This window comes from Pungitius pungitius, chromosome 8 (genome assembly GCF_949316345.1).
Source record: "Pungitius pungitius chromosome 8, fPunPun2.1, whole genome shotgun sequence".
In the NCBI taxonomy this organism is placed as follows: domain Eukaryota; kingdom Metazoa; phylum Chordata; class Actinopteri; order Perciformes; family Gasterosteidae; genus Pungitius; species Pungitius pungitius.
In genome coordinates, this window is record NC_084907.1 from 1,787,822 (window position 1) to 1,803,936 (window position 16,115).

The 16,115-nt window shown below is 49.5% G+C and overlaps 1 protein-coding gene across 1 annotated transcript in view; it reads left to right on the forward strand.

Moving 5' to 3' along the window:
- Positions 1–16,115, forward strand: part of LOC119229685 (membrane-associated guanylate kinase, WW and PDZ domain-containing protein 3) — a 67,023-nt gene that overhangs the window by 38,750 nt on the left and 12,158 nt on the right. The window contains 8 exon segments of the mRNA XM_062564139.1: positions 495–611; positions 5,079–5,198; positions 8,769–8,975; positions 10,952–11,077; positions 11,080–11,119; positions 12,957–13,036; positions 13,662–13,716; positions 14,716–14,822. Coding sequence (XP_062420123.1) covers positions 495–611; positions 5,079–5,198; positions 8,769–8,975; positions 10,952–11,077; positions 11,080–11,119; positions 12,957–13,036; positions 13,662–13,716; positions 14,716–14,822 — 852 coding nt within the window.

A 16,115-nucleotide genomic window follows, 5' to 3' on the forward strand; every position in this document is an offset into this window, starting at 1 on the left:
AGAATTTAAGCTCCAAACTGGACAGAGCAGGTGGCCACAGTGTATTATTTACCTAATAAATAATGTGCGCATGAGGCTGTGGAAAACATTGCGAGCCCAAATCATCTATTTTCATTAATATGAGTTTATCAGAAGAGCTTTGAGAGGGTTTCATTTTTTTGACCTGTCTCGATATATCCGATATAATGCAAAATATATACAAGAATCCCCATGACTTTTGTGTGATTGACTTGTCCATACATCCACATGTCCCAGATCTGTTCAGCATCATGGACTTTTTCCATCATTGAATATATGTAATAAATATCTTATTAATATTAACGTTTCCTACATTGCCTTTAATATGCTCTCATGGAATAAGAAAACTCCCTCACAATGGAACCCGTCTCATCAGGTTAATCACAGTGTAAAAACGGTCACATGTCGCTTGGATGGATTTCCCTTTGACTAACCCCCCCCCGCCCCCCTTGTCCTCTGTCTCTCTGTTTTTGCAGGTAAAGTATTGAACACGGACCTGCGCCACTACCTCAGTCTGCAGTTCCAGAAGGGCTCGCTGGACCACAAGCTCCAACAGATCATACGGGACAACCTCTACCTGCGCACCATCCCCTGTGAGTACAGGTCACAGAGCTAAACACACACACACACACACACACACACACACACACTCTTCAATGTCACCATAGCAACCCGATCGAGGACATCTCTCTCCTCCATGTGACATATTTACTCCTGCATTGTATCATCTCAGTGTAAACCTTATTCTTATTCTCCTCAATGACCCTCTTCTGCCCTTCTCCCCACCCCCCCCCCCCACATGACATTCAGCTCAGTGGATAAGAAGAAGAATAAAAAGAACCAATGCGAAGAACAGCAGATATATGTGTATATTCAGAGCTTTCATTAAAAATGACAATAAAATTGTAATATATATTGTGAAAACAATTTATATATCAACAGCTGTGGATCTAACAGCAAGTATAGCTGCTGCTTTTTCTGTATTTGTAGTTAATGAGTAGTGACACATGTGCTTGGAGACAGAGATCTTGTATCTGTAATGTGTCAACACTTTTCACATCACAGCCTGACGTTCCGGGTTTTTTGAGCTTGGATGTTATAATCTTTTAAATGAATGCCTAGAAAATAACCAAAATTAGAGTGACACAGCTGTTATTGCACTAAAAGTGCTGATTAATACCTTGATTAAGGTTTGTGTGGGTTGCAGAATTGCAGGTTGCATGTGCAACTGCTTCCAAATATCATTTTCTCTGAAATGTTTCCCCCCCCCCACTATGTGTACATAGAGCGTTAATACCAGCTATAAAACAGGTCAGGTCATCTGTATCTTCAGAGGCCTCCACGCTCACTGACTCATAGGGAGACACTGCGCTGCCTTCGCTGTGACTTTGGACTCAGAAGCGGAGGAATGTTCACGTCATGTATCCGTCACGCTCGGATGTGTAACGTAGCTTAAATGCACTTGCCGTTCCGTCGCCCCCCCCCCCCCCCCCCCCCCCACCAGGTACAACTGCCCATTCCTCATGTGCAGGCAGAGGGCTCGCTGCATCACACTGACTCTCTAATCCCCGGCTTGAGTTAGCGTCTTAATGAGCAAGAGGCCGGGACTCGCGCCATCGCTCATCCGCCGGCGTCCGGCCCTCCGTCCTTCGCCCGCTCTCCCCCCCCCCCCCCCCCTTCAACCACTCGCTTCTTCCGTCTGTTCGACGCTGTCTGTTCGGAGTCGTGAGTGGTTGTTTCGGGGGACACGAGTGGGAAAATGTATAAGACTAGAAAAGGAGAAATAAGTGGTTTAATTCATTGTATTGAGGAGCGTTCTAAGCGGCGCTCGATACAAATGTAATAATCTCGTATCCATCTTCAGGAGCGTAAAGATGCTTCGTCACTCGAAGGCATATTCTATTCTCAGCTCTTCTTATGACGTTGCAAGACCAATATTTAGGCCCCGTTGTAATCGACTCACAGAACATCGCTTGAAAATACCGACGAATCTTTGTTAGAACCTTTTCAGTTCAACCAATGAGGAAACTGCAAAGCGTTGAGAGCCCCCAATGCACCGCTGTGATTCATTTATGGAGAATAGAATCACTTCAACACATCATCGCAACAGCTGCACGGCTTCACCCGCTAAACGCGCTGCACACACACACACACACACACACACGCGCGCGCGTGTGGCATCTCTTTGACCATTTCGGGAAGGCGAGGCGTTGGAGTTGAATCTGTTGAATGTGCAGCTGATCTGCGTCGTCTTGTTTGATCTGACGCCGCGGCGCTTTAGGGCTCCTCACTGTCTCCATGTGGTAAATCCTCAGCGTACGAAGGAGGGCTGTCGGCTCAAACGCGGTCACAAACGGGCAGAAAGCGTTCGATTTGGAGTCAAGGTACAGCACCCAATGCACGAAGGGGCCGACACGACCGGCTGTGAGGTCCCAGCTCTCTGACCGCCTCGATGCATTACGTCACATGTCATTTAGCTGACTTACATTAAGGACATTTCGACCCGATGCGACTGTTTTCAGGGAGGATTTTCTCTGGAGTTCAGCGTCTCCTCAGTCGACTAATGTTGTATTTGAATAAACGGTAATAATAGACGTTGTGAAGACGTGTTGTTGTTCCTTGTTAAGAGGCAATGGGCGCTCTGTTTTGGGCCGTGACGTCAGCGCCCGTGAGCCGCAGGACGCCGTGAGCCTCGGCATCTTGAGAGTAAAATGCTTCACAAAAGGACCGGAAGACTTTGGCTTCGTAATGATCCTCCTTCCTTCCTTCCTTCCTTCCTTCCTCTCTCGCTCTCTTTGCCGATTTCCGTCTCGCCGTTTCAAGTCCCAACATAAAACCATGTTAGATTTATGGCCTGCCATTTCTGACTGACAGCCTCTGATGTTTCCATTGGGACGTCCTGGCGGTTAGAAAAGTGGGTCTCAGGCTGAGGGGACAATTTGTTTCATTCCAGGCTAGTTGGACGCACACGGCTGCGACCATAAAAATAAAGGAATCGTGAGGCATTTGGGGCTAAAATATGTTTTATTTCCACCTTCCTCCAAAAAGGTGCAAAAAAAAAAAAAAAGTCCACATCGTACTTTCTTTCTTTTCACCTTTTCAAAAACGAAAAAAAGGAAAAAGAAAAAAGGGAATCAAACAGTGGGTCGTATGCAGGAATCTTTCAGTGCGGAGCACAAAGTGACTCACTCCAGTCTTGAGGTCATTGTCAGGTTGCCCGGCAACAAAGCGGAATCTCTCTGTCCTTTCTGCATTTTGGATTTTTTCGCTCAGATTTAACAAAAAAAAAATCCCATGTTAACGAATGCGCTTTGAAGGTCCAGCGATGCACTGTCCACAGACAGAGTGGTGTCGCTCCGCCCATCCGCCGCTCAGCGGGACAGCAACGAAACGTCGAGACATTCCGAAGGCATCGACGTCTGCACAACACCAATGCGTCGCCTGATATATATTAAGTAATCCTATATATAACTTTGTAATCTCACCTCAAGTTTTCCATGGCAACAGCTCTCTCAACACCCCAAAGTGTTGTAAACGGCACCGACTGCTCCCTTTTCCAACGTGAGCGTTTTGCTTAAAGCATCCTTCTTCTATTTTGAAGTCTTGACGCCTATATTTGAAGGAAAGTGACGCATCGTCTTCCAAATTCTGCTGCATTCACCCCCCCCCCCCCCCCCCCCAAAGCCCTCGTTATATTGTCAGCGACTGATGCCCAATCGGAGGCTGATGGGATGCATCGCTGTGACATCCGGGATGATGGTTCTGGGAGATTCTGGGCAGGTACAAATCTGTGCCTTGGAGTAATTGGGCTACAGGGGACATTTCCGAGTGACCAAGGGGGTGCGGGCAGGAAAAACAAGTCGGTAATGAGAAGCAGCAGAGGCGGCTGTTGTCACAATAAACGCAGTGTCAACTGCCCGAAAGCGGGATGTGATCTCGAGCCGCTCTTTTTTTTTTTTTTTTTTTTTTTTTTAAAGCTCGGGCGCAGAGAGGATGTCAGCGTCCAATTAGGGAGAAGATATGGTGGCATGGAAACAAAAGGGGACGACAGCGCAATATTGGCCAACGCGCCGTTTTTGTCCAGCGCGGCCCGTACAGCGGCCTCGCTGCTAATTCCTTCAGACGCCGCGATGGCCAAGAGGCGCCGGTACCTGGGGTTGTGCACGAGCCCAGTGTTGGACTGGAATGAGCCGTTTGAGGCGTCGCTGCAACGAATGCAATCACACGGCCTGGAGTACGTGTGATTGCATCGTCGAGGCGAGTCTCGGCGGCTGTTTGCAGGTGCGGTCGGGGGGGCAAAAAGTACTCAGCCTCCCAACCGCTGTCCTCCCTACGACCCTGAAGAGGGCTCACCGAGTGAGTGAGTGAGTGAGTGAGTGAGTGAGTGAGTGACCACGGGCGGCGGTGACGTCGCCGTGGAAGGAAGCTCTGATGAGGTTCACGCTTGGCGCAGCCTTCCGTGTAATAAATAACCGCTGTGCCCGGCTCCTCTTCACGCACAGGTTATTTCTATGCACTTCACTGGTTTGGTGGCACGCCACTTAATTAGCCTTGAGTGCAATAATACCACAGTCCCTGCTTATTTATTCATGGGAAATGCTTTACGTAATCCTCATGCTAATGCAATCATTCGGTGTCCATTTGCGCCTTGTGGATATTCATACTGGGTGGTAGGGGAGGAGGGGGGGGGGGGTCCCATCAGTGTTGAAATAGACTGTGGCTTCGCCACAGGAGCAGAATCTGCACAGAATGTGTCATTTGCATTTAATCGGCCCTTTGTGACTTGAACATCCTCCACAGGCTACATGACCTGTCGCTTCCATCGTTTACTCTGCTGCTTTCCTCAATTCAGCTGTAGTAAATACATCAGAACCCCCCCCCCCCCATGAGGACTTTACTCATAGAGGACTAAATGAAGATGGCCACAGAATTAATTATCATTAATTATCATTAATTATCCATCTTTCATGGGCTGACAAGTCTTTTATCTCTACAAAACTAGGTTTGTACGTTATTATCTCAAAACGCACTCTTCTTCTCCCTTGTCTTCATTTCCCCAGGTACCACGCGGCTCCCGCGGGAGACGGAGGTGCCCGGAGTGGACTACAACTTCATCAGTGTGGGAGACTTCAGGATCCTGGAGGAGAGCGGACTCCTCCTGGAGAGCGGCACCTATGACGGTCGGTATCACGAGAACCACGAGAAACCCCACGGAGCGACCGGGAGCTTGACATTTGCGCCTTTTTTTTTCGGGATTTCCAGCCCGCCCGAGATGAAATGTGACGAGCGGGACGGAATCTATTGATCGGCGAGACATGATTAACGACTCGTTGTTGGAAGGGTCGGTCGGATTAGCGGGCCTTACGGTGAACTCCCTCCAACAAAGAGGGTGTGAATTCCATCCGCGGGATTTGAGCTAGACTGACTGAGCTAAGCTAGGTTTGCTAAACAGGGATTTACAGGCTGCAACCAACCTGCTTTCACAGACACGAACCGGTGAGCTTAGGCTATTCACAACCATCGGCTCCAAAGCAATAAAGGCAAACGTCTCTATTGAAAAGCCCCTTTGATACGAGTTCATTGCACCTGGCCTCAGAAAACCCACTGATACCTTTCAGCGTGTAGACGAGCCCAGTCGCGTGGTTTCCAGTCGGACGTTTACACAAGGAGGGATGTTTTGGCTCGGTGAAACCCGCTGAATGACAAAGTATTTACTGTTTTTTTAACAGCCTTAAAAAAAGCACAATAAAGCGGAAGCGCTCGCCCTCCATTTCGAGGTCTTGGAAAGTGTATTTGTGTCACGGGGGGATTGGAGCCGGGGATTCCTCGCACTCCGCGCAATGATTATAGCAATAACATGATAATCTGTTTCTCTCTTTAAGCTTGTTCTTTCTTACTGCAAATCCAGGCTGCTGTGAAATGGGCGGGGGGGATGGGGGGGGGGGGGCATGCTTGATGGGCAACCTCTTGTCGCCTCAATGGACCTCTCCCGCGCCATTCACGCCTCCCCCCCATTCAGCCGCGTCTCATGCTTCCTATGTGTGGAGAATTAAAAGATGAAGTCAAATCCTCATCCAGTGAGAAAGCGCCTTAAGTGTGTGTGTGTGTGTGTGTATGTGTGTGTGTGTGGGGGGGGGGGGGGGGGGGGGGTGCACCAGCGTGTTTCCAGGAGTCCGCGTGCGTGGATTCAGCTTTCAGGAATTGCCAAATCGCCCACGAGCTGTCCTTCATCCGTGAGCTGAAGCCAGGTGGGATTCACACCGACGTAGAGGCTCGCTCCCAGTGGAGCGGTGGATTAGCTTTTCAAAAGTTTCAGAGGTCTGAGCACATGATCCCCGAGAGGGGGAACTGAACACTTCTCCCTCTTAAACCCGGTCAGCACCAAGTGCGGCGCGGAGGCCGTGGGCAGCGCGCGTTGGAAGGAGGAGCTGCGACTAATTGGATCGAGGAAGGAGATTCTCTCCGTTCGCCTTCCTCCCCTCTTTGAAGGGAGGAAAACAAGCAAGGACAAGCGCTCTCTTGCGATAGGTCACATGGGTTGCTTTTCTCCCGTGAAGAGCTACTGAATTAGCCTCGGTTTTAAAATGCGTAACAGTTAAGCGAGTTTCACTCAAGGTGCCGCGCTAATGGGATTCTTAGCTAATCATAATGGGCTCACTAATAGTCCCAAATGACTCGCCTGAATGCTCGTTATGTTAATGGTTCATGTGTAAGTTCTTTTTTTTTTTTTTTTTTTTTTTTTTTTTCTCCACCACGAAAATATTTCACGTGAGTTTATTCAATGCATTGTGCACATCATGCACACAACATAAATACACGTCATGCTGCCATCCGTGACCACGTGGATACGAGCAAGGTTAGGCCGTTGTTCCGGAGGGTCACAGGTCGCCGGCCAAGAAGACAACATATATTTATCGTCCATCTGCACCACCTCTTCCTGCGCTCTAGGCGCCTCCAGGTTGGGTCGCCCCCAGCCGGTCAAGACCTAAATATTGAAGCGCAGTGAAGTGCCGGAGGGACAGATGCCAGAGAAATGAAGCTTTGCGTGAGGTTTTCATTTCTACTTGACTGCAAAATTCTGCCAAATTAAAATGCACGTCAAAATCTTGTTGTCTTGGCCCCCCCCCCACTGTGATTCTGAGTTGGATTTGAAAGAAGACGGGGAAGCGGGCCTGGAGATGAGATTGAATGTGAGTGGGAGAGCGGCGTGTGCTGGTTGGATGGTTGTGATCTGGGCGAGATGAGCGCGTGCTGATATGCTCACGTGTGGCGCCCCCTTGACGACAGGGGTCTGTTCATTACTGGCGACGTCACCGCCAAGGAGATCGCATCCCCCCCACCCCCCCCCCCCCGTCACGCGAACATGGATCGCAAGTCACGTCGGACAAGCTCGCCCCCCCCCCCCCCCCCCGCGCTCACCGCCTCACGAGGCCCTTCATTTATGATGCTAAATGGCGCGCTGGTTTCACGCACCTCTCGTATCTGCGGCACACATTCATCAGGGGCCAAGAGACACGTTTGTGGGTAATTAATCACAGACGGCGCCTCTGGCTGATGGATGTCGGCGTTGTGGCGGGAGACGGGCGGGGGCAGGGGGGGGGGGAATAGCCAGCAGGCCCGAACCCTGTTGACGAAGCCGTGAGGTGAGTGTGAGATGGGGAAAGGAGGCCGGGTGAAGCCCCTCGCCGACCTTCCCTCCGCATTGAGGAGGTTCGCTCGAGGAGAAGGGCTCACTTCTTCAGAGGAGCCGTAAAGCGGCTGTGATGTGCTCCTCAGAGCCCTCTGTTCTTGAGCTGCCAGCTTCTCCAGCACCTAGCACGAGCTATAAAAAATATCTAGGGTTGTTCAACGTTTCCCTTGGAATACTGCATCTGCATGTTCACGCTTAATTACATCAAAGGTCCGTAATACCCTTGTCCAACGGAAAAGAATATTGAGTTTTCTGGAGGCTAATTAAATTTCTGAATATCCCCAGATGTATCTCTCCCCGTTCTTTAATTAATCTAATTATAAATCGTGATTTAGCAGAGGAGGCTCAATCTTACACGATCACTAATTGTGACAAACCAAGTAAATAAAATTGCCGTATAAAACGATTGCCCAAAAGATCCTTCGATATCATTGCGCAACGACATCTGACGAGAGAAAAAATTGTAATAACTGGCAGGGATGTAAATTAGTATGCACATAATTTATAATCCTAATAGAGGTTGAATAATTACTTATTCCACGCCTGAATTGAGTTCCACATACTGCTCAGCAGCCACAGATAGATGGATCACCCCGTGAGGCAAATGAGCAAATAATTAAACAAAGGTTTTTTTTTTTTCTTTTTCACTCCATCCCCTTTCTTTAGAGAGTGCCCTGAATACTTATAATCCGTAACACAAGGTTTTAATTCATTAGGGAAAAAAACAGCAAGCTGAGATTTAGATAATTGCTGTATTCAATGATCAGTATAATTAGTTGCAGGCAGACTTCAAGTGAGGAGATTCTAACGTTGCCACGAGTCATGACAGCCCTGTGGTGCAGCTTCCCAAGGAAAACAAAGCAGGGGGGTTAAGAGACGTGGAAAACGTGCAGAGGAACGAGACCCCCCGAAACGCGTGAGAAGTCGACCTGTGACATCCAGGGAAATTCAGAGGAATTTGATCTCACTGCTTCCCGCGCACACACCGCTGTTTTGCTTTTCTTTTGACGTCTGTGGTTTGCATTATTCACGAGTCCCTCTCCTTCTTTGACACTGAAAGGAAACTACTACGGGACCCCGAAGCCGCCGGCGGAGCCCAACCTGGTGCAGCCGGACCTGGTGGATCAGGTGCTTTTTGATGAAGACTACGGCGGCGAGATGCCCAGGAAACGCACCACCTCCGTCAGTAAGATGGACAGGAAGGACAGCGCGGTCCCCGAGGAGGAGGACGACGACGAGAGGCCACCGCTGGTCAACGGACTGCCTGGTCAGTAATATTCTGCCGTACTGGTTGCTTTGGTTGTGGTACTGGTGCTTTAGGACAGTGGTTCTCAACTGGTTCTGGCTCCGGGACCCACCATCACCCCTAATGACGAGCCGCGACCCAAATCGAGGAACATTGTCAACTTCTCAAATTTATTCAAAATCAAGTTCATAAGCTGAATTTAATATATTATATTCAGGATGTTTAATTGTCCTAAAAACCCAATGTCTCCCCCCATATCAGAATGGTTTGACCCAACCTGGCACACGCTGCTGAAAACATGGACGGACGAGCCGGCAAAAAAACGACACTCTGCTGCATTAAAAAAGTCCCTTCAAAATAAAATCACAGGATGAATTTCTTTGTGATTTTTAATTTTTTTAATTCTAAATTTTATTTTCCCAGGCCAAAGGCCCAGGACCATTAAAAACTGGGTCGCGACCCACCAGTTAAGAATCACTGCTTTAGGACATGTAGACTGGTAACCATGGTTGAGGAAGCTTCAGCAGTGTGGTCTCCTCGATCTGTCACATGCATTAAAGATCCTGCGCCCGAGCAGCCTGACCCTCTCGCTGAAGATTTGACCTCGCGAACCCGCTTACGCCGGCGCGACGGAGGGTCACCTTGAGAAGGTCTGAACCCAGGCATGCGATCGACCTCCTCAGCTCTTTGGGGACCAAATCTGTCCTCAATAGAAAGCCCTCGCGTCACACACGGGTTACACAGGGTGCACCGTATCTGGGCTTTTGCAGTGGGAGCTTTTGGAGTTAACAAAGGGGCTGGAAATGATGTTTTTCTCTCCAAAAACGAACATTGTTTTGTACAGTCACGGCTCAAACGCTGCTTGCTCAGCTGTACAAAGGCTTCACAGAAATCCAGAGTCTGTTTACCCAACCGCTGTGTCATATTGAAATCAAACAGAGAATGATGCCTCAAACATCCAGGAGAGCTTTTTATGAAAGGAAGCAGTCACCAGTGACGGCCTGTGGCCGTTGCAGAGCTGGTCTCAGACCAGCCATAGATGGGCACAGTTATGGTTGGATGAAAAAAAGAGGATAATGGAAAATGTGAGCTCTAAGCCCCTAAACTCTTGACTCCGCCTTCCCTCGTCTCTGCTCAGCCTGGCCTTATCGTAAACTCCCTCCTCCCCCCCCCCCCCCCCCCCCCCCCCCCCCCGCAGTCCCTCGTTGAGTGGGGCCCTCACCCCGCGGTGAACCGGACGACCTTCAGTGCTCTCCTTCACGCTCTGCCCCCCCCCCCCCCCCCCCCCGGCTGGTTCTCAGAGTGTTTACATCTTCAAACCCATGGGCATTCAGTCTGTGCGTTTTTACCTTTAAACCAACATTACGGGTGTCTTTTTAATCAGGGTGGCTACGGAAGAGCGCCTTTTGCATGGTGCAAAAAGGACCGTGTTTGGATTTGTGAGCAATTATGTATTCAATCTAAAATGCAGGAGGAATGATCAACCCCGGGAAATGCGGCATGCGTCATCCTCTATTGTGCGAGGTTGGCTTTGCATTAGAGGAAAGGGATGAAAAGGACTCTCGTTGCATCCTTTTTGTGCTCGTCTTCCGAGGGAAGGTGTGAAATGCTAAGTGGAGGGGCCTTGGTTGTGTGTCTCATGTTCACCGTCGGTCAGCTCATCATTAATGGGCGGCCATACCATTACGTTTAGAAGTGAAGAACCCCAAGAGGAATCTTCTTGGGCTTAAGTGGCCCCCTCTAATTGTGCGTCTCCATCATACAACCCGCCAGGGAGTGCACACATACGTGAGCATTAACGCTGTGTGCACATGCAAATGCAGAAACAGAACACACAAATACAGACACGCCGTCACATGCAAATCCACAATTTCCCTTCCTCCACTGCCCTGCAGCACAAGCGACGGCAGGAGAGCAGAGGTGTCGCTGCGGGCTAACCGCTGCACCTTCACATCTTCTTCTTCTTCTTCTTCTTCTTCTCCATATTCTCCGCGCAGAGCACAAAGAGGGCGCCCACTGGAGGAAAGCGGTGCCCAGCTACAACCAGTCCAGCAGCGCCATGGACTTCCGCACCTGGAGCTCCCTGCCCCGCGACGACAGCCTGGAGCCGCTGCCCCTCAACTGGAGATGGCTTACACTGAGACCGGCATGGTCTACTTCATAGAGTGAGTGACAGGACACAACCCACGGGTCCCGGGGGACCATTCGGTGCTGAACCATTTGGTCAGTTAGTGAGCATCTGTTAATTCATTGCTCGTTTTCAGTGATCATTAGTCCTTTGAATGTGATTTGAGGACATTTGAGACTCCAGATGTGTGTGTACACGAGGATTCTGCTGCAGCAATTGAACGGAGGTACAAACTGCACATTCAAAGTGCTCACGGGGTTTTAACTACAGAAGAGGTAGTTTTAGCAACAGTAGCTTTAGCAGAAGGTCACAATAATCAGGTCCCCCGAGGAGCCGGTGGATGTCAGTGTGGAGCCAGCGCTAACAGCTAGCAGCTAGCAGCGAGCAACCTGGCAACTGTCACACAAATTTAGCCTTACTATTTAAATGTTACATACAAATTCACCCTCCAGGGTACAAGGAGATCAGCCATAGAGAACAGAGGTTTTTTTGTACCTTTTCTGCTACAAAGTGGAAATTTAAAACACGGGCGTGCGTGCGGATAAAATCAAAGTAAAGAATCAGCGACTTTCCTTATAAGACCTCTTTCATCTATTGATTGTGAGAAGAATCGTCAGTGTTAGTGGTGCTTGTTTCACAGCCAGTCCCTTCATTTCCATGAACACGATGTCATAGATAACAGTCAAATGACGGCGTCATCTGCAGCTGAGCTCACCTAAACATCTGCATCCAGTAAGAGAAAGCCATTTCGGGGGAAATGCTTTTTTTTTTCCCCGTTGATTCATAGAATCACAGAAGCCTTTTGGGGAAGATGAAGCTGCAGGTATTGATGTTGTTAACTCCATCGGGCGCCACACAGTCTGTATGCCAGCTGATGACGGATGGAATTTAGGTCAAATGACGACTTGGGTGTTGTTACTTATGTAAATCGTGTCATCTTACAACTGCGGCAGCGCCTGTTGTGGGATCTGATGTTAAAATGGATGTGTTGTTTGTATAGCTGATGTAAAACAGCGTTTGTCTTACTGCTCCGTGCTTTATGCATAATGAAGTGCACATTAATGTTTCTGTTATTATTCAACCCGTACAGTTAGTGCTCCATCCGGTTGCTTGAGGATGGGTTTGTGACGTAATGAACTCATCGGTGAGTGATTTAAGGAGCAGCTGCTCAACAAGAACGCGTTCAGGGAGAGAAACACTTTGTGAAATCTCGAGGCCCAATCGTTTTGGTAGAAAAACACTCATCTAACATATTTCACATTTAAACTGTAATTTTTGTCTTCCTCTTTTTTTTAGAGATGAAAAGTTTAGGGGAAAAAGATGTTAAAAATATATAATTTTGGGGTGATTTGCTTCATTTATTCAAAAACAAAGAAGGGGCATCACTTATTATAGTAAAGGCCTTAAACACTCTGAGTCATGAAAAAACTCATCATTTAGTATAAAATCTATATGTTAAACATACATATATATATATATATATAAATGATTTATGAGGTTATTCCCAGTCAGTAATAGATGTATTGTGCACTCGGTTACACGCCAGCACGTGTGTGCACGCTGTGTTTATTCATATTTGGCTCAAAGCCATTGTCTCTCAAGATATCAGAAGACCATGTGCCTTTCCTCCTGATTACACAACACATTTGAGGATAAACGAGTTTGTCGGGTTCCTCGACCTCCCCCCCCCCCACGCTCTTAAAACGCTCCCTAAGCACAAACGCTTGATGTGACATCTGATTTTTATAACAAACGGATCTGTTGTGTGACGATGCGGGTCACGCACAATCATCCGGTTGTCCAGTACGTCCTTGTATTGCCCCCCCCCCCCCCCGTTGCAGTTGATATTCACCGGCCTCTGTTTGTTTGTGCAGTCACAACACCAAGACGACCACGTGGCTGGACCCCCGCTTGGCGAAGAAGGCGAAGCCCCCGGAGAAGTGCGAGGATGGGGGTACGTAGGCTGTGACTCCTCCATTGCCCCCCCGCCCAAACGCGACGTGAAAAAAAAAAAAGTTGTGACCCGTCACCTGGAAGCAGCCCCCTTCGGGCTTCACGGTCACGTGATCTAATTTCACCGAGAGTCCACTTTGAGGACTCGTATCCCCGGGATGCCGATGTCGGCCTTAAGTGCAGAGACAGAGAGCCGGACCCTTCCAGACGGGTTTTAATGGGTTTTTACAGAACGCTACTTGGCGTGTTGCTTCTGAAAAAAGCTACTCCCAAGCCCTCTCTTGCGTGAAGAGTGCCCCCCGCCCCCCCCCCCTTTCTCTCTGTCTCTCTCTCTCTCTTTCATCTTTTCTCTCCTTCTGCTTGATATGTTCACCAGGGCATAATGTACATCAGCCCTTCCACTCCGCCTGCTTGTCAAAACCACAGAGATGTTCAGTAAATCATTGTAGGCTATTTTCACGGCCACTTTTCTTATGCTGAACGTTCCGGTCGGGGGGGGGAATAAATACTGCTATATCCCCCCCCCCCTCTCCCTCCTCACCCCACAGATGTTTAATAGGTTACAACGCCCAGGTGATTTCTACTGAGCATTGTGCACACGCCGCTCTGTTTCTCTGTTTGCAGAGCTTCTTACGGCTGGGAGGAGATCGACGACCCGCAGTACGGCACATACTACGTCGAGTGAGTCCTGTTGATTCATCGGTCAATGTTTCCTCCCCAGCACGCCTGCTGCCCGCCGTTGCAAACAGTGGAAATGGTTGTGTTTCCGTTTGTCCCTTGCAGATGCTCACAAACACGCACACACACACACACAAACACACACACACACACACAAAAAAAACGCATTTCACCAGATGCATCCTGGAGCGCATATTACACTGTGTACATTAGCAGTGGAGCGGCATCGATCGATTCCGTCTAAGAACGAACAAATGGACGTAGCGCCTGGGTGGGGGTGGGGGGGGTTGAATATTCTGCTCAGGATTCCTCCCTGTTGTTCATCAGTGGGCGGCGCAGAAGGAAACACTGCGGCGCGACCTGCGTACCAGACGCCACCGAGGTCTCGCGCTCGGTCTCTGCACATCGTTTGTACATTTCACTGAGTGCGAAATATGTTCACCAACCCCAGGAGGAAATCTGTGAGACACAGAGAGAAGTGGGGAGGGGGGGGGGGGATTTCAACTAAAAATATGGGTGGGATGGGTGGAGGAAAAAGAGGTCTGTTGTGATGAAAAAAGAGGCAGTGTTTTATTGCTCAGAAGGTGTTTGGACAAGGAGAGTAAAAGGCTTCTGAACTCCGGCTTTGAGCTTGAAATGAACTCACTGCGATAGTAGTAGTAGATAGGGGGGGGGGCAACAGGGACCATTTGCTTTGTTGTAGAGGAACAGGATGTTGTCGGTGTTCATGTCCTGCAATAGTAAATTGCTAAAAGCCACAGTTGTTTCCCCCCCCCCTCTTATTAAAAAGAGAGGCAACGCAGCCTTTTTTTAATGTATGCCTGCTGTGTTCACGAATTTATTCATAATGCCGCAACTTTAGCCTCCCTGTGTTAGAAAATCACAACTCCCTTACAGGAAAAGGTGCATGCATAATTAACTGGAGAGAGTTGAGGTGAGTGCGTTGTGTGTTGTGCGTTGTGCGTTTGTCTTTTAAACCGGAGCCTCTTTCTGTTGTCGCAGCCACATCAACCAGAAAACCCAGTTTGAGAACCCGGTCCTGGAGGCGAAGAAGAAGCTGAGCCAGGAGACGGCTGTGATCCAACAAGCTGCAGCAGCACCTTCCCAAGGTAACAACATGCTCCACCCCCCCCTCCCCCACATGCACACACACTGCAACTTCTCGTCCTATGGATTGTTTGGAGAGGAAGAAATAATAAAAAAGACGCAGACCTGCGACCCGCTACATCGCCGCTCGTAGCGGGGACATTTGAGGACGGCGTGGGACGTCCTGCCCCCCCGGACGACCCACCTCAGGTCGATGAGACATGCGGCCACTTTTTCAATTTCACAATTTCACCTTTCGTCATCGTCTGAGTCAGTAAAAACAGGCCCCACGAGAAATTCCAGTAGGACTAGAGGTCACCTGAAACTAGGAAGGTGCGCTCAGTAGGGACCGGATCTCCACTAAGCACATTTGAATCCCCCGCCCCCCCCCCCCCTCCCAAACTTCAGTAATGGACGCACACACATCGTCTCCTGGCAGATACAAAGTGTGACCTGCCGTTTGTACCATCGTCCCTCACTTGTTGTGCTGCCATTCTCTGACCCGGCCTTTGCTTGAGGATTATGCACAGTTTGGTATTTCAAGAGCGACCCGGAGGAGGCGGGGCTTGTTCTATTCCTGGAACTCCCTTTTAAACCTCTCTGGACAGCCGGCACGTCCAACATGAGTCCCACACGAGTCCTCTCCAGCCGTGCACTTAGTAGTAGAGGTAGTAACAGTTTAATCACTCTGGCTTATGCTCTGTGCCGAGGGACGACCCTTTTCACCCTGTGACGAGCCGAAGCGAAATGTCCATTTCATGCGAGGTCACACAGCGCGGCGTGAAGCGGCCCGTTCCTCGGGTTTGATGAGCAGTTTTTTTTTTTCTTCCCTCCTGCAGCGAACGCGACGAGTGAAGCGGGTTCTCCTTACAAACGGGGCGCCCAGTGGGTCGCGGACGCTGGGCCCGCCGGAGAGTGGGAACAGCTGGCGGCGCTGGCGGGGTTTCAGGGCGGCGGCGGCGGGGGGGTGGGGGGGGGAATCCGGGGGAGGAGGCCCGCCTCTTAGCGGCAGCAGCTGGCGAGGCGTAACCAGACGTTTCTCGGCTCAGGTGTGCAGGGACGGAGGGAACGGCCCCTGATTACCGATTACGCAACAGCGAGCTGTCTGTGATTCAGACTGTTCCAGAGCTCCGGGGTAGATTCCATGGGAGTTGTTTTACTCAGGAAATTACTGCCATTGCATAAATAAATGTTCCATGAAGCCGTTCCATACATTATTGATTCTCAGCTATTTTTTTTTCTTCTTGCGTCTCAGCCATAGCGATTCCTATTTTTTGTCGTTTATTTGTGATTGTGTTCCAAAAACACTTTCCGCG